At 36.3% G+C, this 27,974-nt stretch overlaps 1 protein-coding gene across 1 annotated transcript in view; it reads right to left on the bottom strand.

Moving 5' to 3' along the window:
* Positions 1–18,801, bottom strand: part of LOC121319697 (ankyrin repeat and BTB/POZ domain-containing protein BTBD11-A-like) — a 111,143-nt gene extending 92,342 nt beyond the window's left edge. The window contains exon 1 of the mRNA XM_041257389.1: positions 17,727–18,801. Within this exon, the coding sequence (XP_041113323.1) occupies positions 17,727–18,591 (865 nt within the window). The 5' untranslated portion in view covers positions 18,592–18,801. The remainder of the gene's footprint in view (positions 1–17,726) is intronic.
* Positions 18,802–27,974: the final 9,173 nt, after the last annotated feature.

Raw genomic sequence — 27,974 nt, 5'->3', positions numbered from 1 at the left:
TAACAGTTCAGAAAACCAAATGTCCAGCACAGTTGTGGGAATCATATTTACAGTCTTCCACTAACACAGTAGTTCAGTCTACAAATAAAGGTGTTTTGAAAAGACCTGCATTTACAATAACAATAAAAAATATGAAACAGTTTAGTAACAGTCCAGCAATGTCATGTGAGAGTAATTCTATGTACAGTACTCCACAAATTAAGTTTAGTGCTTTACTGGCATTATAATAATAGCCAGTGTAAAATATGAAACACCGATAAAGGTGTGTTGACTGACTCATTGCTCTAAAACAGGCTGACTGCTATGTATTACTCGATTGTAATTTAAATAGCACATCTTTTAATGTCAACGCATAATTAATCATCTAAATTATTTCTTTCCTAATACTGCAGTGTTATTTGCAAGATTTAAAAAGAGGTGTGCCTCCAAACAGAATGTCTTTATGAAACCAATGGCGTGTAGTGTAGTGGCTACATCCTACACCAGTGGTCCTCAAAGTGGTGCCTGGGGCGTGAGTCGTGAACACATTTCTGGCAGGTCATAGCGCAGGAAAATAAATAAAGCTTTAAGCACGTTTCCAACAAAAGCGTTCTGTTGACAGTGCTGCTCGCTTATGTTGTGCTTGTACCTACTCGACATTTCCTGAAGGGCCTCTGCAATACGATCAATCAATTGAATATCTGCATTTTCTCTGCGGTAGCACAATCATAAGTTAGCTGGGTGGGACATAAAATGTGTCTGTTTCAGTTGCAGGCACTGACAGTAAGTTTAACCAATAGGAGAGTCAAATATCTGCCAAGTTTTACACAGCTGGCCAATCATAAGCAAGCAGAGGCCGTTCATAGTATTCTGTATGAAAATTGAAGGCGCGTGAGTAGCCAATGGGAAAGTGAAAGCATTCGTGAGCAGAGGCGGGGTGTTAATATGCCAGGTAAGCACTACATTTTGCCGAATGTGTTATTGAGAAAAAAAAAAATCTGTATTTAGAATTTAATTCTCACTCTATTTAATTTTTAATTTCGATAGACAAGGGAAACATTGTAGTAGATTTAGTTAAGATTTCACTTTCTCTAAATAATTGTACTGGAGAAGAGTGATCATTAAATCAGGAGTAGTGTTGACAAATTGAAACAAAGCGAGATGCTATCTATACTCTTATTATATATATATTTTTTTTATTTTAACATGGTATTTAAAAATATTTGCATTGCATATTTATATAAATTATTTACTATTTTAATGCCTGAGACTTGGTGATCTTATTAGAGTGAGCCCAAAATAGCTCCCACTCGGTTTATATAGGGTGATTATTGTATATATAATATCCCATATATATATATATATATATATATATATATATATATATATATATATATATATAAATATGTGCGGGAAGGCAGTGTTTAAGATAAGAACCTATGTAAGTCAGCATGCCCGTGAAACAGCAAGTAAGATCCATTTATGCCCGTGCCCAAATTTGAGGACCCCTGCTTTACCCAGTAAAGTGATCAATTTCCTTTATGGATTGTATAGCTAGAAAAATAGTTTTGAGCTCATTTTTTCGTCGTCTGAAAACACAATTCAATTAAGAAACGGACATGGTTTAAAATTGCTAATTATAGCTTCATTAAAGGCAGGTAGTGTGGAAAGAAATAGACTAAACAATAATGAAACACGCAATTAATTTAGTTTATTTACTTCGGGAAAACTCTGCCTTGTTCGCAGTACATTTTACTTGATCTTAGTTTTTCAGCATAGAAGAATGCAGTGCTTTGCCATTGTTGCCGTCTTATTTACTTTCTTATTCTCTATGTGTTTACGACTGGCATTGTTATATTTAATGGTATTGACTCTAATTACAGCAAAGCTTTAAGAATAATATCGAACCATCCTCATATAGATAATCAGATCGCTTTTAGCTCTGCCTTACTGAAGCATTGCTTTTTATTTCTTCGTTGGTGCAGCCGCCATGTTGAGTTTCAGCAGAGACATGGAATGAAGTCACATGAATAAACTCGCAAATAATAATGGCCATGGCATGTCTTCTTCAATTACTATACACTTAAATGTGTATTTTCAACTAATGTGCTGATTACATTTTTACCAATTTCAAAACACTTGAGATGATTTCTGAAATGGTTTTTTTTTAAGAGGGAAATAAATCAAAAACCATCAAAGTGTGGGTATTGTGATTTTTATTTAAGTTAACCAGAGTGTTTATACTTCTAAAAAATGCAGGAAGATTGTGCTTCACTGATTTTAGCATTCAATTATACGACAAGTTAAAAACTGTAAAGTTCTTGTGCAGCACCAAGCAGCACTCTCTATAGCCTAGAGGTAGAATCGCCAGAGGCCTGCTTCGCCCACACTGTACCAGTAGATTCGCTTGTGCCTGAGTGAGCTCTGCACTGATGTGACATGTATTTTTACAGAGGGAAATCAGAGAATCAGCTGCAAGACAGTCACAAATATGCTTATGTTAATGCTTTGTAAGAATGGTCTCCAAATAATAGGTTTACCCCGAGAGACTGGAGTCTCAATTGAGGTTGATATTTATGATAATAACTTGCGAAAGTTAGTAAAATGAGTGCGAAGGTTGTTGCCAGTTACTGCGAAAAGTATGCACACTTTAGCCTTAGAGGGAACGCTGATAATGTCTATGAGTGTAAACTAGTAAATCATTCAACAATCTTTCTGTTTATTTTATTTTTTATTTTTTTACCCTAGACATATGGATTATATGTGGTCAACTGTAGTGTGTGAATGTCCTGATTGGAGGATGTTCTGAGGTTACACACCTTACACACTGGCATGTTCTACCCAGGTCGGAACCTACCCATGTCACGACCCGGTGTCATGCGGGTCGGCTACGCAATTTTACACTGCTTTTGATCAAGTAGGGTTAACCTGGGTAACAGATGCAAGTACACAATGCGCATATCAAATCCCTGGAAGCAGCTTGTTACAGATGCTTGCATCCAAGCTTCTCTGGATTGAACTGTCAGCCCAAGTGTTGATTGCTGCTGCAGTCTGGCTCATGGTGTGTCTCAAGCAACAAAAATATGGCTAAACAGAATAAACAGAAATGTTTCTTGCGGAAATGAATAACAGGCATGGCTGTTTGTTATTTCGTCGGTGTTATGTTTGTTATTTCGTGCATTTTGTCTTGCTCAACCCGGGTCAAAGTCTGTCAGCCCACATCCTGAAGTGGGTCACTGCAACATGGGTCAACCTGGGTACGACATGGCTGGGACCAGGGTAGGAGTCCCAGTGTGAAAGGCAATTGTACCTGGCTCTACTGTGTGGTAGTTGACCAAGACAGGAGTCATGTGTCCTGAGCCAAAGGCAAAAATAATCCCAAAAATGTTCAAAGAAGATCACATACATAATCAGAGGAAAAAAAAAAAAAGAACTATTGAACAAATTACTTTTTACATGTCAGAGTTGCTTACAGTTTACCTGGACAGTGCCAGATATTTGAATGGAGCAATATACCTAAACTGTCTGTGTCTTGGTTTGTTGTTGTTGAAAGATGCTCCAATTGAGCTGACAGGCTGTGATTGGCTGACTCAGCAGTTGCGGGTACAAGACTGGTTGCTTTTGTTGGTGCAAAGAATTGATTGGCTGGTCTTGGTAGATAATAAAATGTATGACCTGCTGACCTGCTACGTTACTGCTCACAAGCTGAGGTCCTCCGACTCTAGCCTGCTTGTTCTCCCCAAGCAAAAGTGCACCATACTTGGAGAACGCTTAGCTTCATGGCTCCGACTCTTTGGAACTCTCTCCCAGTTTTGGTGCGTGATGCTCACACCATTACTCACTTCAAATCAACTCTCAAGACCCACTTGTTCTCTCTTGCTTTCAATGCTCTTTAAGCCTGATATCTGCTATTAGCTGCTGAGTTGCTGCTATTATTTCATGTATTATGCTATTTCATGTATTACGCTACTATCACGTATTATACACTTTTCACTGTATTTAATGTATTATGCTTTTTTTTTTTTTACTGTATAGCAAGTATTATGCATTTCTCTGTATTTAAAGTATTATAGATTTTCTTGTTGTTACTGCATCTTGTAAAGCGCTTTGTGATGGTGGGCCACTATGAAAGGCACTATATAAAATAAAGACTGATTGATTGATTGGTTATATTGTACCTTTCCTTAGTATTAGTTGAACACTAGATCTTTCAATACAGTAAGCCTGCACTTGCGTGGATTGATTTTAAGTTTGATTCACAGTTGATGTTGTGACGTTCCAGCGGTCATCTACTGTCTAATAGAAGCCATCTAGAGCTGGAAGCTGATTGGCTGATGTCACTGCATCATTTTCTAATTGCAATTAAACACTATTCACAAACACTATTTTCCCCAAATAGAAAAAAAGGTATTTTTCTGATTAAAGCATTGCATATAATACATTTTCAACTAAATTGTCTCGTTAGTTGCAGACACAAAACAGTACCTGCCAGCTACAGTTATCTAGCAGGTAAATTTTGTTTTTTTGATTGCATAATAAGATGCTATCTTTTACCAGTTTTACCTTTTAATGACTGACAAACTCAGAGTTTGAAACATAATCATATCAATAATATTATATTTTCCTGCTTGAAGTGACAGAATCATGAACTGCAAACCACATGTTTTTCTTGGCTATGATTCATCGATTGGTGTCTTTCAATTGTGAGCTCATGTGTGTGATCATTACCATCTCAGGTTGATTCAGCTGCTGAGCTGTGTGGGAACAGAGCTTAGCTGGAGTAATATTACTGCTTGGGATTATAGAGCAATATTCATTTACCTTTTCTCAATTTTTTCATGAATATATGATGAACCATCACTGCAAAACATTTACCCATCCTGTTTTCAAATCTTTCATCTATACTCTTGTGAGTACAAGCCCGGTTAAACATCTTGTTTATACACGATAAACAACTCTCAGGAATAGATGAGTATCTTTTACACACCCGTGAGATTAGCACACATGACAGCAGTACTTAGACATGGATTTCCTGTCCTTACAAGTTGCTGCAATAAGCGCATGAGCAACAATAGAGAAATATGTGGATTATTTACATCTTCAACCATATTGCAATTTATAGTGTTCATTTGTTCATCAAAGGCATTCCCATGAGAAGGTTTCTGCCCTGGTTTCACAATGGCTAATTGCAGTTAAACCACTGGGGTATATCTGACCTACCTACAGTGCTAAAGTGATACCGGGATAATGTTTCTAGTACTGCTTCAAATACATCTATTTAAAGCCATGGTTTTCACTAATTTGTGTCCATGACTGTGATGTTAAACATGAATAAATGATATACACCAAGAATTGAACTACATTTTCAGGTGAACTGTTTGGCTGACTTCAATTCCCAAAAGTTTTAGATGATAACCAAAATAAAATGAATATAAACCATAAAAGAGGATTCTTCTGTTCCCAATATGGGCATTAGACACATTAATGTTAACACTCACTCACTACCACTCCCTCTAAGTTTTATTTAAATACAACCAACAATACAAGCTATTATTCCTAACCACAGGTTGCATAAACCTTCAAAGAGACTTTTAACAATAAAGGGACAGTAGTTACACTAAACTAAAGAGGCACATTGATATAGCAATATAAATATATCAAAATAACTTTTGTCAATTGATGATAAAACCTAGAAACAAGACCAACAGGGTATTAACATGTGTTTGTATTTCCAACGGTTTAACTGAGTTTGAAATACTACATATTTTTAGCTCAGGTATTTAGCTCTTTGGGTTATTGTAACAGGGGTCACGCTATAGGTGAGGATAGAAGACGTGATTTGGATGATTTAATGCTCTGTAGGAAGTAGTTGCGTGTTTGCTGCTTGATTGACAGGAGACAGAGACTAGAAGGTTGGGCTTGACAAGCCCGCAGGAACGCAGGTTTATTTACATGGTACAGATTAACCCCATGTGACACTACCAGCAATGGTAGCTCATGGGGGACATACGGCCTGGCGTACAAAAGGCAAAATTAACAGTACAAAAAATGATCAAATAAAAGATGTCGTGAAGACGGCTAGCGCTACTCTGCTAACAAATGGAGGTCCCGCTTACACAGCTGTCTGCTATACTGGTTGGGATTGACTATCACGAAACTAACTCTCTGTCCCTCAGGCAGTTCACCCAACTCCAACCTTGCATATATACACGATCCCCCAACAACCTCCTGACCTAAGAATATACACACAATCGTCGTTAGAGGTGGTCGCTTCATTAATTGAACCCAGTCGTTCAGCAGCACAGACGGACCGATGCTTCAGCAGCAGCAGCACTCTGACCCCTATGGCTTTACAGCAGCCCCCATCTGTATAATCGGAACCCTTTTATTCCTGGCACTCAGCTGCACCACGCCCACCTGCTGATTAGGAGCTCAAAGCTGGTAATCACTCACACGCTGATCGTTCCCGCTACTAAACACAGCAGGTAGGCTGCTACACAGAGCGCCAGGTTCCCCATTAAAATCAATCCCACTATTACTCCTATGCTCACAACCCTCTCCTTGTGGGCATGGTCCCAGACCTGCTACATTTATCAACTCAAATATACAGCTACGACCAAAAGATGTGCATCACCTAGAATGTTAGAATTGAGATCATTTAAAAAAACAAAAAACAATATGAACAAAAATTAGATATTTCATTTCACACCATGTAATCAAAGATATTACAAAATGATACCACAAAAGTCTACCGGAAGCCGCCATAGTAGTACAGTATTTCATGTTAGATTTCAAAATGTCACATTTTTCCATTTTTGTCAGTTTTGCGTAAAGTATATGGAAAACTACAAAGTGTTTTGTAATTCAATATGTTAATGTGACATTATTCAACTGGTTTCATTCAACTTTATGATGCAAAATATAGGGTGATGCAAAACCTTTTCCCACAGCTGTATGTGTGACTGAACAAAGCAAGCTGCATGAACATGTTGAAACAATGTTGAGACCTGTGCAAGCCCAAACATGACAGCTCATTCACACATACAAAACAAAGGTATTATTTATAATAGGCAGGGAGGGAGGAATCTCCCATGACCATCTGGTGATGTGGAATTTGTAAAATACCTTATCACTCTGCTATTAAAAGAAAATCAGGCAAATTAGAAGTCCCTGAACTAGCTGCATACAGTGAGTCCTTGTTGTAGATTGTATTTTTCAAAGACTTAGAAAATAAGTTGCTAGTCAATTAACCTGTAACCTTAAACACAAGTCATATATACTGCTCCAGCAGAACAGTAGTTCAAAAAAGAAATGTCAAGAATTTTACTGTAAATACACTTCGGCCACCAGTGTTCGGCCAAACTTAACAATGCAGAAAACACCTGCGGGGAATAGTCTATAATTGAATCACTTTTTGATGCATATGTTGGCTGTCCAAGTCAAGGACCTTATGAACAATAAGCCTGCGGATATGGGCTGCAGAGGTATTTGACTGTGGCGTACCTTTTATTCCCTTGAACATAGCTGTCAAGCAGCTGTAAATTTCCACTCTTTTTGTTTTTTGTTCGAAGTCTACCATTCATTTTTTTGTTTGTTTTTGAGTTTTCTTTTTTCAAGGATTGTTTCAAGAGAGTCTCATTGAGTCTCATAACAGCAGTTACCCTAACCCTGTCAAACATCACTCTCTATTAAAGTAAAAATCCCAAATGGAGAACACAAAATAAATGGCAAGTCCTATAAAAAGGTTTCAGTATTATGTGTGTGTTGCTGTTTTTTTTTTTTTACTAGTTGAGAAACGTACTCAATCATTCACACTGCCATGAACACTGCCAGACCAAAAACATGAGTTGTGACAGGCTGTTTCTGACATGCACTTGAACCACATACTTAGTTTTGCAGGTGTGACTGAAGGGCACTCAGAGATGTGATGGAAGTGGCGTACTAGTGCCACAGATGACAACAAATCCACTCACCCCATTCATGTATGTATAGCAGTTCTGCTGTCAGTATTTCCTGAGTTCTAAACTTCATGGCTATGTTTGAAAACTGAAATAACCTCTTTGAAGAAGCAGAGTGTTTTGCATTATGTCAGCAGTCTGTTTTCTAGTAATGCAATATCTATTAAATTATGCATGCACTAACAGTAACGGAGTTGTATAGCTTTTTTATGAAGGCGGATTTTCCTATTCACCAATATTTAACGTCTAATTATCATGTGTATCCCCATTGAGAAAGCCATGTAACTCACTCAGCAGCAGCCTTCACTTCCATGGTAGCTAACCAGATCTAGCAGTGTCCCTAGCTTTCTTTTCTCAAGGTCTTCTTCAATGCAAGCTACAGGAAATTATTTTTAAAAATTGATCCCACAAATAAACATGACAAAGTGTTCAGTCAAAGTTTTCTTTCATTTATTTTAGTGTGGAGTAGTGGTTTGGGCTCTGGATTCTTGACCGGAGGGTCGTCGATTTAATCCCAGGTGGGGGACAATGCTGCTGTACCCGTGAGCAAAGTACTTTACCTAGATTGCTCCAGTAAAAACCCAACTGTATAAATGGGTAATTGTATGTAAAAAATAATGTGATATCTTATAACAATTGTAAGTCGCCTGGATAAGGGCGTCTGCTAAGAAATAAATAATAATAATTTACAAAATTCGTTTTTTTGGTCACAAAACCCCTATACGGCTAATAATATTTGCAATTGCAGATTAGATATTATCCGGATATAATAGAACGTCTTTATATGCCAGAAACCTCCCATAGTTAAATGACTGTTTGATATGTCTGGTGTGCCAATGCGTTCAGATTGCTTTCAGGCAGGCCTATAATTAACAGCAGCTGCCTGTTTTGGGTTTGCTAGTAGTTCTACAATAACAGTTGTGTGTTACTGTGGTGGATTGAATGAACTGGCTTGTGTCTCAAAGCAGTGTGTGGGGTGATTGTTAACATTTGTACAGTGTTCGGTGAATTGCTGTGATGGTTTGGCATACTACAGTAACTTCTTGTATAAACTGGGTGGCAGTGTTCTAGGTATAGCATATGGTTTTAATATATCAAAGAAGGCTACAGAGGATGTGCCCTGCTTACAATGTCCACAATGAGAACAAAATTGAAAAAAAACAGGAAAACCTCTTCAAAGCAGCTCAAGTAAGCTAGGTTTATACAAATGCTGTGAATTCATTCTTAGAGATGAACAAGCTTTTTTTCCTTCTTATATTTGGGTTATAGCTTAATTCTCCTGGACCTATATTCATAAGATAAGATACTGATGAAAATCACATAAAAGGCACGTACTTCCATTCTGCCCCCTTCCCAATAAGTTGGATGTACCTTCATGGGGTTTCTTGAGTTAAAAAACAAGAGAAAGTAGGAGAATACAAGCATGAATGTACAAAAGCAGGTTTGTGATCATTCCTATTCTTTGATAATCAACCTCAACCGTAATCAAAATGTACCAAAGACCTACCAGAGACCCTCTTATTGGACTAAAATTAAAGACAATTATAGTGCAACGCGTATACTGTTGTGGACTGTATATAACTTGCCATGGAGTGACCTTTTCATAGGCATCTTTGAAATTCCTTGTTTAGGCTTTGTGTGCATTTTTGGTGTCTGTGATACATTAAAACATCTCTTGGTTAAAGTCAGCATTTAAATTTGGAGGCAGTTTATGTAAAAAAAAAAAAAAAAAAAAAAAAAAAAAGAACAATAACATTTAAAAAAAAAAAAGTTTAGCCAGCAGTTAGCAAGTTAATACTAATATTTGATAAAAACAATTCCCCAGGATATGTCTAATTCTTTATACAGTAATGAAGCAGAACTCTAAAACCTGCATTAAGCCCAAAAACCTGAAATATCTGCAGAAAAACAAACTGGCCTGCATAATAAATAACACATTTTCAGCAGCCTAAAATGTATTCAGCTCTACACATACACAGGAAAGGAGGTTCTCTATTTTGTTTTTGCACATCCTTGATTTTCTACTTCAGCTGAATAAATATGTCCCTCAGATATTCCTAAAACAGAATTGTTAAACAATGGCATCCATCACTTTGTTTGTGTATCTGGCTCTGAATGTTAAATTGTTCTTCCATAGCCCAGCTTGCATCGAAGTTCTAGCAGTGATAGTGATTTGTGATATTAGATTTTTCTATGGGTATCATTACTCTTTGTAATTATCTGTTAGCAAAAACACATGCATTTGTCTGAAAGCGTATTAAGAAAAGAAAAACGGAGTCCTGCTGGGTGTGCTGGGGCATGTTCAGAGTCATTTTCTGCAAACAGCTCAGGCCAGCGTTCTTCCCGCGAGAGCCGTCTGTCTGGCCCGTCGTACGTCAGCTGCAGTGCTGCCAACTGGGCGGTTTTTCCACAAAATGTGGCTGTTTTTAATTACGTTTTGCAGGAGAATTACTTTAATTTATGGGGGTTTAATGTGAAACAACTAAACAGGCTTTTAAACCGTCCAAGTCTTTACTTTCTCATTAAACACAGAATGAAGAACACTAAAACGAGAGCACATTTTAATAAATGACTAGTCTGTATTAAACTTAATACAATAGTGATTGTAATAAAGTTTGTCCTGCATTTATTCTTTTTTAAATTATAGATGAATCGCTTATTAAAATGTGCCCCCTCGTTTGCATGCAGTTTTTTCGTTTTGCACGCACACCAAAACACATACATTAAACCAATGTTACTACTAAATAGCTAGCAGGGATCAATCGAATTCTTAAAGGGGAAGAAAACATCAGGGAAGAACACAGAAAAACAAGAATACTAATAATAATCAGGGTTTTCACCGGGAGTTTTTCACAGCGTGGTGGGAGGTGGGTGGAGGAGCGGGAAAAGGGGGAGGGGGGGACGGGGGCCCTTCTATTACCCCCTCCCCCCTTCTTAAGGGGGAGGGCGGGGCGAAGAAAACGGTGATCTTCACAACCCCTTGCAGGCGAGGCATTACAAGTCATTATGCTTTGTGTAAGTAGTTTTCAGCATATAAAATATTCTACATCTATGGTTGTCAGTAGGTTGATGCAGAGCCTGCGTCACAGGATGATGTACTCCCTAGCAACGCATGGACGCCATTCCATGGAGGGGAAAACTAGATTTTTGCCACAGTGTTATCGTTTCTGTCTGACTGAGAAACCTGTTTTTACCTTTCAAAAACATTAAGAATCGCCTACGATTATGTGAATATAATTAGTGCTGTTTTATTCTTCTTTCAAAAATAGCATGAATATTAGGTTTTCTAAACATTTTTTTTTTTTTAAATTCACGACTCGTTTTTTTTTTTTCAATCGTAGCTTACTGCATAGTACTAGTTTCTGCATGTGAGTTGTATTATTTGTAGTTAAAAAAATATATAGGCTACTTATTGATTACTATACTACTTATTGACAGCTATACTAATAACATAAGAACATAAGAACATAAGAAAGTTTACAAACGAGAGGAGGCCATTCGGCCCATCTTGCTCGTTTGGTTGTTAGTAGCTTATTGATCCCAAAATCTCATCAAGCAGCTTCTTGAAGGATCCCAGGGTGTCAGCTTCAACAACATTACTGGGGAGTTGATTCCAGACCCTCACAATTCTCTGTGTAAAAAAGTGTCTCCTATTTTCTGTTCTGAATGCCCCTTTTTCTAAACTCCATTTGTGACCCCTGGTCCTTGTTTCTTTTTTCAGGCTGAAAAAGTCCCTTGCGTCGACACTGTCAATACCTTTTAGAATTTTGAATGCTTGAATTAGGTCGCCACGTAGTCTTCTTTGTTCAAGACTGAACAGATTCAATTCTTTTAGCCTGTCTGCATATGACATGCCTTTTAAGCCCGGAATAATTCTGGTCGCTCTTCTTTGCACTCTTTCTAGAGCAGCAATATCTTTTTTTAGAGCAGCAATATCTTTTTTAGAGCAGCAATATCTTTTTTGCACCATCTCACATTTTAAATATTCTAATAAACTTTACTGTGGTCATATGATTGTGGTGTTTTGCTTTTGTTGTTGTTCGTATATATATATATGGTTGTTGCACCACTAAAAGACGTAACTTATACTTGATCACACGTGTGCTTGCAAGAATAAGTGGGAAAACCCGTTTGTCACTGTTGTTCCATAGTTAAGGAATATACAACATAAACGTTTTTTCCACTTATCGCAAGTAAAACTGGACATGTACTGTGTCCCACATTATATATATATATATATATATATATATATATATATATATATATATATATATATATATATATATATATATATATAATGGGGGACACAGTACATGTCCAGTTTTACTTGCGATAAGTGGAAAAAACGTTTATGATATGCCAAATTGGGAGAAAATAATAAAATAATTGGTGATTACTAAAAAAAAAAAAAAAAAAAAAAAAACAAACATTAGTGATAAATATTTGCTTTGTAATATTAACTGGCAATCATAAATTGTATTATTTTTAAGTGGTTACCCCCCAATACGTACATCTTGAGCACCCTGTGGCCTGCCATGATTTGGACATTGCCTTATCTGGCTCTCCAGTGAATGTAAATGAATACCACTGGCATAGGCAGTGGGTTCATCTTACTTCATCTGTTAAGCATTTGCATTTTAAAAAGAAAAAAAAAATCCAACATTTTCTATGACCTACCTGTTTGCCAGAATTCAAACTTAATATTCTAAATTTGAAGGGAAAAAAACAAAAGAGAAAAATTTCTGTTTGCAAAAACAAACTCCACTTCTACATCTTGTAAAAATCAAGCCCTTCTGTTTTTTTTTTTTTTTTTTTTATCTCATACAAAACCTGAAAACTAGGCCTTGTAAAATATAATATTGATTTTTAAATGTTTTACTAACCTATCAAATCACTTTAATGTCAAATACCTGAGCACAGTTCCTTGGCAGAGGTGTCTGGAATTGACAAATGGCACTTTCAGTCAGCTAACATTATAGGGCTTACATCAGTACGTTGCTTTTTTTAATTACATGACCTTGCCATGGCACATGTCTTGCATTAGCTAGCTATTGGCTTATTTTATTACCGATGGACTTAGCTTTATTCTAAAAAACAGCTTTGCTTTGATCCCTGTGTTTTCAAGAACGTAAAAGCTGTGAATTATTTTGTCAGTTCTGGGGTATACATCCCTATTTCTAAACAGGTGAAATTCAGATCTTTGAATAGGGCAGCTCCAGTTTATGCTTCTGTAAAAAGGGGCTCTTGGTTTGTACTTCCCCCCATTAGACACCTTTCCCCTTTAGACTAACACAGTGACATGAAGCTATATTGCTCCTATTCTGGACTCTAATCTTTATCTTTCTGTATCAAAATCTACTTTGCATTATCTGCTTGTTTCTGGTTCCTTTTAATTACATATTCCAAGGTGATTTCTTTGGAATCAGGAAGTACCCAAAAGAAGCTGGTAGCTGGAAATATACAGACACAGAGAGCCCTCAAGGACTGGAATTGTTCATACTTGATTTGGATCAACTGAAATAGACTGCACTGTGTCTGAAATAATGAAGACATTTTTGTAAAGGCATAAACAGTGCAAGTACCCCAAAAGGATACCCTTTTCAGTTACATTAGTTATTAATAACGCCCGTGTTAATGAGCCTAGACAGTAAATTCCATTTGACCTGCCAGGTGTTTTTGTCTAAACTGTGAACTACATAAGTCACTATAAAATAATTAACTTGTCGTACTATTGAGGGTTTTTTTGTAATTTTGAATCATTTTATGTAACTGTTGGAGTAAATATAAGTTGTGCTATGTTGTACTGTAGGTTATATTTACCTACTGGTATTTGAACTGACAGCCAGCAAAAAAGAAAATCTTCATCAAAATGATTTATTACTTTCAAGCATTCATATGAGACAGCTATGTAGATATGATATAAATAATAAAACAGTACATTACAATTCTGCAGCAACTCCATAGACTCAACAACTGTGACAGAGCACAAGAATGGTGATTTAAAAAAAACATTTTGAGGCTGCTTAACTAACCCCAAACAGGATTTCTGACCAAAGATAAAGTGCCCTATTTTTGTTGAGACAAGAATATTGAGACTGGGAGAAATATTCATCTATAAGAACTATGAAACTGTCAAATTGTTTACAAAAAGCAGCTGTTAAATTATTTTTCTGCACAGCTTCTTATATGTCTAACTGTAACGGTTAACTTATTTTTATTCTGAAAAATGTCCCTTTTCACTTGCTTAAAAGTAGGGACAAAAATGTTTCAAAGACAATTTGTGGTAATACTCGATTTAGATAAAAAAAAATTCTGTTGACAAAGCATACTTCTTCTGTTGAGTTATATTAGACGGAGAAACATTGTACTAAGCCCAACAATGCTCTACAATCGGCATACGAACGTGCTGCATGTCTTTTGTGTTGCCCGATATAAAGAAACTCGCCTCCCACTGCTAAGGTATGCCGTCTCGCCATCCTACCAATGTTCTCTAGGTGGGTGCTAGTGGACCTTTCTAATGTAATGCAAACAAAGAAAACATTATCCGCAGAATCTCAAACATCACCCATGTCAATTTCTAAGAAATGTTTAACAAAGCCCACAAAATATTAACAGATACATCAGACACGATAACCCTATTTGGCCTGCAGTTTCTCAGGATCTAAAATGTCCCCTGTTGATCTGGAATGTTTTTGTTGTCTAAGATTCTCTTTCCTGTTTTCTTGTTTACAGAAGGTACCATTGAGGATAGGCATTTTATGCCTCTCACAAATACTATAAGTGGACCGTATCCATGTGAAATGTATTAAAAATCTCAATGTAAGCCAGACATGACAGAGCATATCCCTGACATATTTTAAAAGCAAGTAAAATAGTGCAAAGATAAACATTTATTTATTAATTATTTTCAATACACAGTACATATAGTAAAGGCTCAGTGCTTGGCTGGTTTGGGCCTTTTTAATGTCAGGGGAGGAATAAAAGGTTGTGGCAACTGTAGTAGTTGACTTAAATATACCATACTTAAAGGTAAAGACACAAATACCTGATTCTTAACTGCAGGTATAGATTTTAGGAGCTGTACCCTAGTCTGAGTATTTACCACAGCACAGGAACACACACTGTACTATACTGTAGTTCTGCAAGGCCCCGGATTGATTTTGTCTTTTTATTTTTATACACATCATTATAAACCCATGGACCAATTCCCAAGGATTACGCTGGGTGTTAATGTTCTTTTCTTTTCAAACACAGTCTAGGCCAATTTGATTAAAGCAATTTTTATCTGACATGCATTCAGGACCTCTGCAAAAAAATGTGTTTAGTTGATCTTTGCCCAGTTACCAGTAGAGTCATTGCCATTAATCACCCAACACAAATGTCATTATGTCCTAGAGATTTGGAAGCAGTGCATGGTAGAGGAAATAAGGATTTGAAAATTCATCTACAATGTAGTGTGACTCAGTTCAGTTCTTTAGAGTAGCCTGCTCACACAATTTCCCACTACTGTAGCATTGATCAAGGAAAATAAACAATTGCAGAGGTCATGAAAGGCCACTACAGCAGGAGGCAAAAGTTCATGAAGGGCGCATACTGAAACTAGTGGCATGTAAAATATAATACTGCTAACACTGTGACACTGGGAAACAATTTAAACAGAAACCAGAAGGTACTGCCCAAGCAAGCAGTGCATCAGTACTTGCACAATTCATGAAGATATATTTATTAATTATGTTATGCATTATGACTTTAGAAAACATAGTGTGCCTAATTACGGGAACAAAGCAAGGCCGGTGTACCAATAAGTTGTGCTCTATAATTCCATGTAGTTTTAAGCAAATTTCAACCTCCATGTGTTACGTATCATATAATGTTAAGAACAAATGCATAGTAATCCAAAGCACCCTATTATAAACACACAGTATTCCATTTAAAGGTTTCAGATGGCTTCCAATGTGAAGAAACACTACCACTGCAGTACGGCTGTATAAAGGGCCTAAAGCAGCATTGATAAAAAAAACCAAAAAAAAAAAAAAAAAACATAAGACCGTTCAAAGATTTGTGATAATACAAATGATAGAGTTACAGTATGAGATACAAAAATACTGCCAGAATGTGAACTGTTTGGTGAGTGAACAGAGGGGATTTCAAATAAACAGAGCACACAGCAGTGCCTTCTTGGACAGCCATAATAAACATCTCAAACCAGCATACACAGAATGAGAACAGTGCTGTCCCTGACGAAACTGGCTGCTGTAGAGTACAATTCTTTAGATTTGTTACCAAGAGAATATGTTACTGTTGAAGGAAATGTGTTAGTATAGCAGTTAATGAAGAGTTTCTTAAAAAAAAGAAAATGTACATTACCATTTTTAATACAAATTGCACAAAACAGTGTAGTAGTGTAAATGCCATAATTTCAGAAGGAAACATTTCAAATGTTTAAAACATTGTCCAAATGTTTCAACTGAGGCATCAACCACAGTAATACTAACATCTCTTTCTACTGTAAAAGCTGTCAGAGATCCAAGTAGTAAACGGCTACTTCTGTGATTTGAAATATAAACTTCCTCTGAGTCAGAGACTACACATTACTACAAAAGTTTTTTTTTGTTGTTTTTTTTAGTTTGCAGTTACTCACTCTGAGTCTGACAGTCTGACAGGTACTGACTGGGTGGTACCTCTTTCTATAAAATGAATTACCAATACACGAAAAATGCAATCGGGTCTAGATAAAATTATAAGGCAAATGGTTAACCTTGCTAAAGGTTTGATCTGATCAGCCTGGGTAAACCACAGCTGGATTTTAATAGCATTTTTTTGCTCTGTGAAATCACCCAGGATTGCATGAACCCTTATCCCTGGTTATCTTTGGTGGGAATACCACATAAATAAATATCAGTAGGTGATACAATCGAAGGGGATTCTCTGGCACTGTAAATGCTCTAAAACATAAATGTTGCGACTTATCCTAATCAAATCTGATCTAAGCTTTTACAAAACATAGTTGTACACCAACAATTGGAATGGGCATGATAATTTATTTACTACTACATTTATAAGCAAAAACTTGGGTCAACATATTATAACATCTGGCTCAATTATCTTTCTTGATCACTCTGCTGTTCTGGGATACAGCTTTTCAAATGTCCTGCTATAATAACACGCCCTATCGAGGTTTCCATAAAACTTACCCTTAATTTCTAAGAACTGTTGTGCGTTACTGTTTCTCCTTAGGTCAACTAACCATTACAGAATGAATATTGTTTTCTCAACTTGTAAACGGTCTGTGAGCACAGTACACTAGCCTCTCCAATTACTGTACCGCCTAACTGCCAGTCTCCCAAGCTTCATTTAAAAGTTTCACAAATCAAGTTTTTCTTGATGAGAATACAGCAAACAATATCTTGGTTGGTATTTTTAAAACACTTACTGGATGCACTAATAGGTATTTACAGTTGTTTATTGCACAACCAATGTGTTGTGTATGTCCCATTACTAATGAACACATTAAGCAATAAGCACTGGATAAAATGATAGTCTGCAGTCCGAATGCAACTGAATGCTGGTTGCAGAACATTCCAGCAGGACTATACGTACAGATACATTTTATCGCACGTCTATGCAGAAACGATAGCTACGTAACTGGCAAATCTTATACAAATAACTATACATCAATGGTGTTCAAGCTAGATTAATAAAATAGGTTCCCATCAATTCCAATTTCAATTTTGCAAAGTGAACACATGCACAAAGGATAAACGACATGATGATACACACACAACTTACCGCTGGCATTTTTCCCACAAATGAGGTGCTGATATGGCTGAAGCATCCCCCACAGTTCCGAGTCATTGTTGACAGCTTGTTCCAAACACTCGACAGTCAACTTTGGAGTCCCATCTTCCTTCTCGGAGTGGGTACTATGTACCACCCTCATGCATATCTCTCTGAACAGACTCTCCATGCACGCTGTCAAGTAGATAGCCGCATGCTCGTGGATCCTCACCGCAACCCTGCTATCCACCATCCACCTGAAAAACTTGCCCACTGAAAAGACGAGACCGCATCTGGTCGACTTGCCCCTTCTAAGCTTGTCCCCTGTGCTCATGTTGTAAAGGGACAAGGCGCTAAGGGACGCGGTGATGCAGTTCACAGATAGCGTCCAGGAAAGCACCACCTTGATGGCGCTTTGGATTTCATACTTGGTGCACTTGGCATAGCGTAGGCTCAACCTCTGGGCTTCTTTGGAAATCCTTACCAGCGCCCTGCTAACCAAATAAGAGAGCTTCACAAGAGCATCCTTTGAAAGCTGTCCCACCGCCGCTTCCTGCTCCTTCTTAATGGCGTTTTCCACCTCCTCCAGGCTCCAGGGTGCATCTTCCAGTTCAGGTAGCTTGGCGCACTGTCCGGAGCACTCCAGGATCTCGTTGTCTTCAGCCAGGACGGTGTTGACCGTGTCTAGACTATTGTGTCGACTGTGCATGGAGTCTGTTAAATGCCAACAGTTTCCTCCATGGGCATAAGGTAGGTGAGAGTCTGAGCAACACAAGGACACGCTGGACGACCTGAAGGAGTCTGCAGCACCACCATAACCAGAATCGAGAGTCAAGTCCTCCAGTGTCCTCACAACTGTCTTACCCCTTCTTGCCATAGCTGCACCTCATGCTGTATAAGTATGCTGTGGAGTAAAATAAATACCACTAACCCCTTCCCCAAATTAAGCTACTAAAGAAAGAATGCATTAAAAAACAGAATACTACGCCTTAAATACAAGATGTGCGCGGTTCGTTGTAATCCCCTTTGCAAAACAGACAAACCCAGCACATATTACGCTGCCTCCAACTTCCTACGCACTGGAACGGATTGAACACTGACTGCAAAACAGCCTGCAAAGCAATTCACTGAGAAAGGAGGAAGGGTTATGCAAATGAATACACCTCAAGCAACCAATCGGCTGTAGAATGAGCTGTCGAATTGTGCAGTGAAACAGATAGGAGAGTTTGGAGCCAGGGACTATTGTGGACCTGAGTGTTTGTTTTTCTGTTTTATTATCTTTAAATACTCGGATTTTATATTTTACTAAAACTTAATATGATGTCCATATTGTGATATTGAAAAACACATAATTTGTCTAGGATTTCATCAGTGTACAAGTAAAGCCAGGCAATACAAATGAACAAATATGTCAGACATTGAGCCAGGTATGATGAGAAACGCGCACGAATGCTAGCCAAGGTCAGGATCAGTAATGCAATTTCTCATTCTGGTGTGTTTCAGACTCACGGTATCGTGTCAAAGATTGCTTCAAGATGTCTGTTGGGGTGGGGCATTGTTGGTAGTTCTTGTGACTATTAGCTAGTTTCAGTGAGATTATGATATTGCATTTAGCGCCATGAGCTATTGGTATGTTTTGCTAGTATTTCCTGTAAATATATTACATGTTATGTATGTATGTATGTATTGTACTTCCTTCTAAATATGTTTTTTTTTTTTTTTTTTTTTTTTTTTTTTTTTAATGGTAAACCCACTAATCTATTGTAATGTTTTATTAACATTTCATGTAAAATACTTACAGGGCATTTTTGTAGCTGTACATAGATAGCACTTAGATAACAGACACAATATTGTAACTGGATAGGATGTATGTTTAGGCTATTTGTCTACATCACCACCATACTTTGGGGACCATATTCAGGGGAAAGAAAATAGCAAATTGGTAAGAAACCTAAAAATAGCCTTTGATAACCCCACAATTGACACAAATTTGTGTTGGCATTACAATAATCTAGGTGTACTGTATATACAACTAAAGGTAGCAATGGTTAAATGTGTGATACAACAGCCATACAATACAATAACAGCATGATAACAACAATATGACACAATTAGTTCAGTTTGTCCTCAATTACCCCATAAACTGACATTATCTTGTATGACATATAAATCAATGTGGTACCTGGGGACAGTGCATTGTTAAAGGTTTGAAATGCAAAAATATTGAATGAAAAAGAAGATTAAGTTGAGGTCAGTCTTCAGTTCGCAAGCCTGGAACTGGATACATCACAGCAAATACGCAATAAAGCTGCCAAGCTTCCACTTAATTATGAGTCCAGTTATTTCGGATCACAGATGCTGCAACAAGGGTGATGTTAAATGTTAATGCATTTAAAAATGTAAATAAGCAAATGTAAAATACAAATCATTTAAAATATTGGGAACAATATCACCTCAATATTTTCTGTAAACTATTATTACTGTAATATATTACAGTCCCTATATAGTCAATGTGGAGGAAATGAAGATGTTTGCAGAATGCACTAGATAGTGGAGAACTACAGTTTCTTTTGACCTGTGAGTTGTTTGTATGCATAGAGGCTTGCCTTACAGCGATCACCTTATAATTGGTAGTTGCAAATATGTCAAGGGGGGGTGGGTTCAGAAAATGAAATTTTATTTGCAGAATGGAATTAAACGGTCAACAAGGTCTGCTTTCTGAAATTACTAAAATATGGACAATGTAGTACAGAATTCTGCAAAGTTATATATAAAACAACAGCAGAACGTAACAGAGGAATACTGCAACCTACAGCTACAGGCTCATCCAGGAAACTTGGCAGCAATCCCATAAGGTCTTGTCCCAACTTTCCAGCGCTTCAGGTTGACATGGCTTGTGTGCTTATTGTGTCTTTAAGAGAAGGTATCATTGATTGCAGATGGATTTCCACGGTCACAGACGTTTTTATATCTTTTCTACTTTCTTGTGACTGGATGCACTCAGGAGCACTTTTAAATTCCAATGTGTCAGAGTCATTCCGTACAATAATTTATTCCAAACCCCAGTTAAACAATAACAGTTTTCCTCCATTACACATGCTCATCTAACAGCCTTCTATGAGTTTTTGACAGAATTACACTTGACTGAGGCAGGGAATAGTATCCAGGTTATAACAGTTCACTATGCCTTTCTGACCTTTTTCTGGCATTGAGAAAAAAAAAAGCTTCCACTGAAATCTAATATGAAGCAGTACTGAAGCTCTGTGGTTACACTGCCCTCTGTGAGTGTGAGTATGGAAGGTTTCAATGGTTACACTGCTGCTCTCTAATTCTTCCTCATTTTACTAGAATATCGAATATGACATTACTGTGAAGAAATGATTGTTCCAGGAATAAGACACTTACTTTATACCATATGTAACCACAAATAGGGACAGGTACAATATCAATATTGTTCCTACTTTGCATCCATTTTTTTTTTTTTTAATGTGAGCTCTGTTTTTACAATATCATCTTAAAATACTGATTGCATCTTATAACAGGAAAACTGCACATGGTAAAAATGAGAATGTGGCAATAGTCTAGTTTATTTCTGAAAACATACCCTATGGTAAACATACATACCCTATGGTAAAGGCACAACAACTTCAAGTTTTGGTTGGCCCATCTTATAGAAAATATAAAATTATAGCAAAGGAGATCTTCTGGTGTACAAACCCCAAGGCTTTTTTTTTCTTCCTATCAGCTGTGAACTTGTGTAGAACAGACTAATATGATTAACACACATAGCACCTGTCAACTATAAAAATTGAAAATAAAAATTACGTAGAAATTAAACAGGAAAATGGGCTGTTGAAAACAAAAAAAGTGTGCCCCAGCAATAGGTGTTCAGCCCAGCAAACCCTTCCAACATACAAGAGGCCTACATACCATCAAATTGTTCATCGAAGGAGGAAGATGAGACTAGCAAATAGGGTAGACGTATTAATGCATTAAAGTAGCCAGTGGAAAACACACACACAAGTTGTGTTTAACAGTTCCGCATTATATTATCACAATACAAATATTTCAATTGTACAAAAAACAACCACATTAAAATAAAAAGATCAGTAATGCAGTGTAAATATAATGGGCAAGCCACCTGAAAATGTGATGTTGACCAAAAAAATATTTGACTCCATAAAGGTGGGATATAAAAAAGGACCAAGTTAAATAAGGTACAATTGGGAATCACTTGACCACTTTTTGAAACCTGTATGCATTATACGACTCTGAAAATGTGACAGGCACTCCAGGAGGATCAGAACTACAATACTGTTGTGCAATGCTATAAATAATGTCTTGTATCCCTCTGCTGGCTAATTCCCCCCCCTTATAAATATCTTTCAAGTGTGAATTATAGGCCAAAAAGAAACACAGTAAGTGCTGTGTTGTGTCGAAATGTTGAGTTTTCTCATTTGAGCCCAGCTGGTCCTCTCTGCACCAACTTCACTGCAGGTTGCTTAGAAACCAAACAGCTTGTACGTTTGACGTCTGCCCTGTTATTCAAAGATAACTTTGATTAGTACCAAATATAGATATACACAACACTGTTCTCACAGTGCTACTTACTTTGATTTATTTTTTTTGTATTACCATAAGCTACGATATACTTCACCGGACTACTTAAAAAAAAGACTTAGAAAAGAGTGAATTGCAGACTGAAATACCAGCGTCTTTAAAACAAAACACTTGAACAGAAGTGCTTATGAAGAGTAATGGCATTCATCAGTAAAATGAACCAGCACTGCCAGTGGATCCATTGTACATATTTCCACAACTACATAGTGACATTTACAGCACTATTAATAAGACACTATTCATGAAAAAATATTGACATGCTAAAAATAATGGATAGAAATGTTGTTGTAGTCTTAGGTCCTCTTTAAATCATTATTTAAAATATGTTATAAGTGAAATGGCAAACAAAACAGACCAAAATATATTTGTCCTTCGAAATTATCCAGTAGATTAAGGTCTCAAGCATACCGTGTGTCCCTTTGACAATCTCTGTCTCCTTTAAACATTTTACATACATTTTAACTGAAACAACTCTCACTTTACTTGTGACAAATATATCTATTGTATTGTACAATACCATCCACAGTAGCCCCATATAAATGGCTATAATGCAAACAATAAACAATTTATATATGAGAAAAAGCATTCTTAGACCTCTAGCTTGCGAAAAAACCAAACAGTTTATACTAATATTCCACAACTTCAGCATCCAAATTACCCAGTGAGGTGAGGTTTTTTTTCCCCCTTATTATACCATGGTCTTATCAAAATTAAATGTCAGTCTCGTAATGCGATAAGGGCAGACAGTTCCTGATACATAATAACTTAAAATGTGCATAATTAATGTAAACTTTAGGCCTGGACAGGAGCCAAGCTGAAAATGAATGTGGTAAAGCTGCAGTGTATCATAAACATGTCTGTACACAGAAATAGTATTCCTTGGTGTCTCTTATCTTCAATATGACATGGTTTGTCCTTTTATGCACTATAAAGCAGACGTTTGTTTACATTCTTCAAAGGTCATTTTAGCTATAGGTACACAAGCCTCTCCACAACCTTGAATGCTGCTACATAACTGAACCTAACATGCATGCTTCTGGAACTAATGATTTCAATTAATTCTACCTCTATATGCTCAGGCACTAAGTAATACTAGCATACATTGCATTTGTCAACAGGCTCATACAATTGGTAAAGGCTTGGGTTATACTGAAGGTCGTATTTAACATAAATTAAATACCAATCAAGAAGACAGTACTTTTGTCGCTTATTTACAGTTATTTTACAGTTATGTTCTTACTGCTCCAGGATATGGTATCTGTAAACAAATGGTGATTTAAGTTACAGTATTGTTAACTTAGGTTTATAGTGCCACTCAGTGGAGAATTTTCCAACTGCGACAAACATTTTCAATATAACCACAAGGGGACACTTTTGTCTTCAAACAAGAGCATACAACAGGCGCAATAAAAAAATAAAAAAAAAAAAAAAAAAAAAAAAAAAAAAAAAAATAAAAAAATAATATATATATATATATATATATATATATATATATATATATATATATATATATATATATATAACACATATATAACAACATAACAATATCAGTGTAAAATTCACATTTAAACTTGTTTGTAACTTTTTAAAATAGCCCGTCATGGCAAAATTCATACATCTTAATCAAAACATAATAATAATGAGCTGTCCCTGTTATTGTGGAACAATATGGTGACCCTGCTTCTTACAGTAACCCGTCACTCGTGTTTCGGGAAACCTTGCACGTACAGTCGACTGGTTTAGGAATAATTAGTGAATGCATTCCATATAGTCTTTTTACTGAGTTTGGTGCTCGCTCTTTATTTTGCTTTTGCGAAATATTGAAAATAGTGACAGGCCCTTGTACAGAAAAATAGAGGGCTTTTACAATTTACAGTGGATAAACCAAATTAATGGATTATCCAATAGTGAAATATTGAGCAAGACATATATTCAGGTATATAATAATAATAATAATAATAATAATAATAATAATAATAATAATAATAATAATAATAATGCACCTAAACTATATACAACCTTGTACCAAGGTAACACAAAGTTCTGATTGTGATGGTGTGATCATAAGTTATTGTGAAACAGTTATGTAACTGTGCTATCTCTGTTTCATCAATGAAGATTTTTGTGGCTGTTTCACAGTGAAGAATAGTTGAAGCAAGTCTGATCGCCTACTGTATAATACAATAGTTGTTGTTTTTCACGGTATCAATGGCAACACAATTACTATAGTGTGAAGACATTCTTTGTAACATTGAATTGCAGCACAGCTTAGAGGGCTTGCTCCTTTGGTCTATCTACCATTTGAACAATTGGTTTATTGCTAAATCTATGAAACTTAACAAACCTATAAATAAATAAATAAATAAATAAACTAGAAGTTAAAATGTTACAGCTGAAAGCAGGCCATGACCTAAAATGAACTCCATTGCAGGGCCTTCTTCCCAACATGTTTTTGGACTCTTTCAGTTTCTCGCATTGACCTTGAGCTGGTGTTGAATTTGGTCATGTTTCAGAATACACTGAGCACTCCAAAATGAAAGAGTTTTAGTAGCAGCTTAAAGAAATACTTTTGTTTGTGAAGGTCTGTATAGAACGCTCTTGGTCTACATTTTAACTCAAATGTCTTTTGTATATCCAAGGCTATTAGGAAAATATTTATCTTTGTGCAAAAGGCATGTATCATCAAAACAATATGCTAAATTCAATCCTCAAGAGTTTATTATTGTATACCGTGTTGGGAATGCACATCTATGGTGATAATTGATTAGTGTACCAATTACCCCTCTGTTTTTCTCGACCAAATTAGAAATGCCTAATTTCAGTTTGCTTCACTGATGCAAACCACAGAAGGTTGAAGATCAGCTGATGACCTTCTGTCCAGCTGTCAAACCTGTTGCTTCTTTACATTCCTTAGTATATGGGTCATTCTCTAAAACTGTTACATTCTGATCTGGGAAAAGAAAAAAAAAAGAAAATATGTCTAGACCAGGGGTCTCCAATCCAGGTCCTGGAGGGCTGGTATCCATCCTGGTTTCTGTTCCAAATGTACCCTAATTACTTAATTGGACCAATTAAGCTTCTAATATGCACTTGATTGGTCCAATTAAGTAATTTGAGAGAGAATATGTAAGACTTGGCTTTCTGTGGTGATGTACTTTTTTCTTTCAACTAGCATATATCTATAATCATTTGCGAGATGTATTTTAATTGCAAATGTATATCCTGCCCTCTATTACAGTTTTGTTACATGATACATTCTTTTATCTCTAATGTAATCACTATTTTACATATAGACTGACCCTGTTCTCAACATCCCACATTGTGGGCCTCTTTGCTTTTCAGATAACATCCCAATTTCTAGGTCATGCTCAGTTTAACATAAACTTGTACACCAGAACTGGATCATGAATTAATTTAAGAGTAACAGTACCTGAACCAAAGTTAATGTATTTTATTACTCTCCCCAGATTTTTTAAAAAGAAACAGAAATCCAATTTAAAAAAAAAAAACATATATCTTTATTACAATGAAGAAATTACATTGCACTGAAATAGATACATGAAAATGCAAATGTTTTTCTTTATTAAAGACCTCAACATGAATAGAATAGCGGAATTCAACATATTTTATTCACCTATCACACAAAAAAAAAAAAAAAAAAATACAGTAAGGCCTTTCACTTCTGTTTTTTAAGAGACCAGTGCCTTTCAACAACTTAACATAAATATTATCGTATTGGTCAAATAGTCTATTCCTAGTTTAAACTGTGGGCTATACATAATGTTTAAACAGTTGGACTATGTAAATACAATGAAAAAATAAATACATTGTAAAATACTAATGATTACATCTAGTGAGAGCTTACAGACATTCTTGTGCAAAGTACAAGTAATATGTAAATATTTGCCCCTCAACCATTAACTGTTCAGTCCTTTCGATTTGGAGACATTTACACTGGCCATAAAAGGGTTAACTGCAAGAGTGATAGAATGACACAAGTTATTTGTATCAACCTGTATGACTTACCTAATGCCTAGATTGATACTTTGTTGTAGCTGATACTTCTAACAGTCCATAGGCATTCCTGATATTGATAGAATGCCACATGTTAAATGTATCAGTCTGTTCAATTTAATAACTGTCAAGATTGATACTGTGTTGCAGTACATACTTCCAATAGTCCACAGATGGAAATGCCTGACAGTCTAAACAGCTTGGCTTTATAACTAGGCTTGGTAGCTGGACGTATATTCCTAACAAAACTACTTGCCTTGAAATGTAATTTTAAAAAAAATTAAAAAATCATATTGATTTAGCAAGATTGACTTAATGAGCCTTTCTTTTCTCTCCAGCAAATGATGCACAGCAGAAAAGGTGATATTTTGATTAGTTTTGTGCTCTAACAGGTTAATTGCTCCATATCACCAGATTTACACTGCACCCTTTTTAATTCAAACACAAATGGAGGGTGTGAAAAAAGGGGATTCCATTGCTTAGCAGTGCCCACTTTGGAATGGTGGTAGAGGGCACAGCAAGTTTGTTGTTTTTTTGTTTTTTTATTTATTTTATTGTTATTTAGCACAGTATTATCTCAAACTCAGCTGTGGGTAAACACAAAATGCAAGACAGGTTGTTTATAATTAGGCTTGCTACTCTCTACCTGCCCTTAAAGCTGTAATTAACATTGCTAAACCAACTCAATTTCTTAATTACATCACGGATACCTGACAATGATGAAACGAGCTGAAACATGTTTCTAGCTATACATTTTTCTTAATAAAGCTGATCGCTTTACCCTCACTGTAAGGAAGATGTAATCGCTACGCTACACACCGCTTGTTTCATAAAATACGAACATTCTATCTGGAGAAGCGCATAACAAATGCAGAATTAGCAGAAACAATGGGGGGGGGGGGGGGGGGGGGGGGGATTCATTACATGTTTGAATTAAAAAAAACGCAATGTAAATCTAGTGATATGGAGCATTGAACCTGCAAGAGTGCCGAACTAGTCAGTTAGTGCTTTTCTTTGTGCATCATTTGCGTGAGTGAAAAGAAAGACTCATTAAGTCAGTACTGCTATTAATCGATTTGATTCTTTTTTTTTTAAAGTGACACTTGAAGGCAAGTAGTTTTGGTAGGAATAAACATAATGTCAGGCATTTCCATCTGTGGACTATTAGAAGTATGTACAGCATCACAGTATCACTCTAGACAGTTAGACCTGTGGCATACAATACAATACAATAATATTCATGTTAGGTTGTTGAAGGGCACTGGTCTCTTAAAACCCATACGTAAAATAGCTGATATAGGTCTGTATTTATTTATTTATTTATTTTGCATGTGATAGGTGAATAGAATATGTTGAACTCTGCCATTCTATTAATTCTGATATTAGGTCTGATAAACAACATACGCGTCATTATATAGTGACGGACATTACATAAGCAAATGCGATGTCCTTTTTTTGGAATACCATGTTCTTTCTCAAAAATGTGTTTTATTATTAACCTTTAATAAAGTAAAAGACCTGCTTTTTTTTTTTTTTTTTTTTTTTTAAACATTTAAATTTGATTTCTGTTTCTTCATAAAAAAAATAATGTTTTCTGGAGAGAGTAAAACAAATACATTAAGTTTG

Source organism: Polyodon spathula, chromosome 8 (assembly GCF_017654505.1).
Source record: "Polyodon spathula isolate WHYD16114869_AA chromosome 8, ASM1765450v1, whole genome shotgun sequence".
NCBI classification, from domain to species: domain Eukaryota; kingdom Metazoa; phylum Chordata; class Actinopteri; order Acipenseriformes; family Polyodontidae; genus Polyodon; species Polyodon spathula.
The sequence above is the reverse complement of the archived record's forward strand: the minus strand, read 5'-3'. Positions and strand labels throughout refer to the sequence as shown.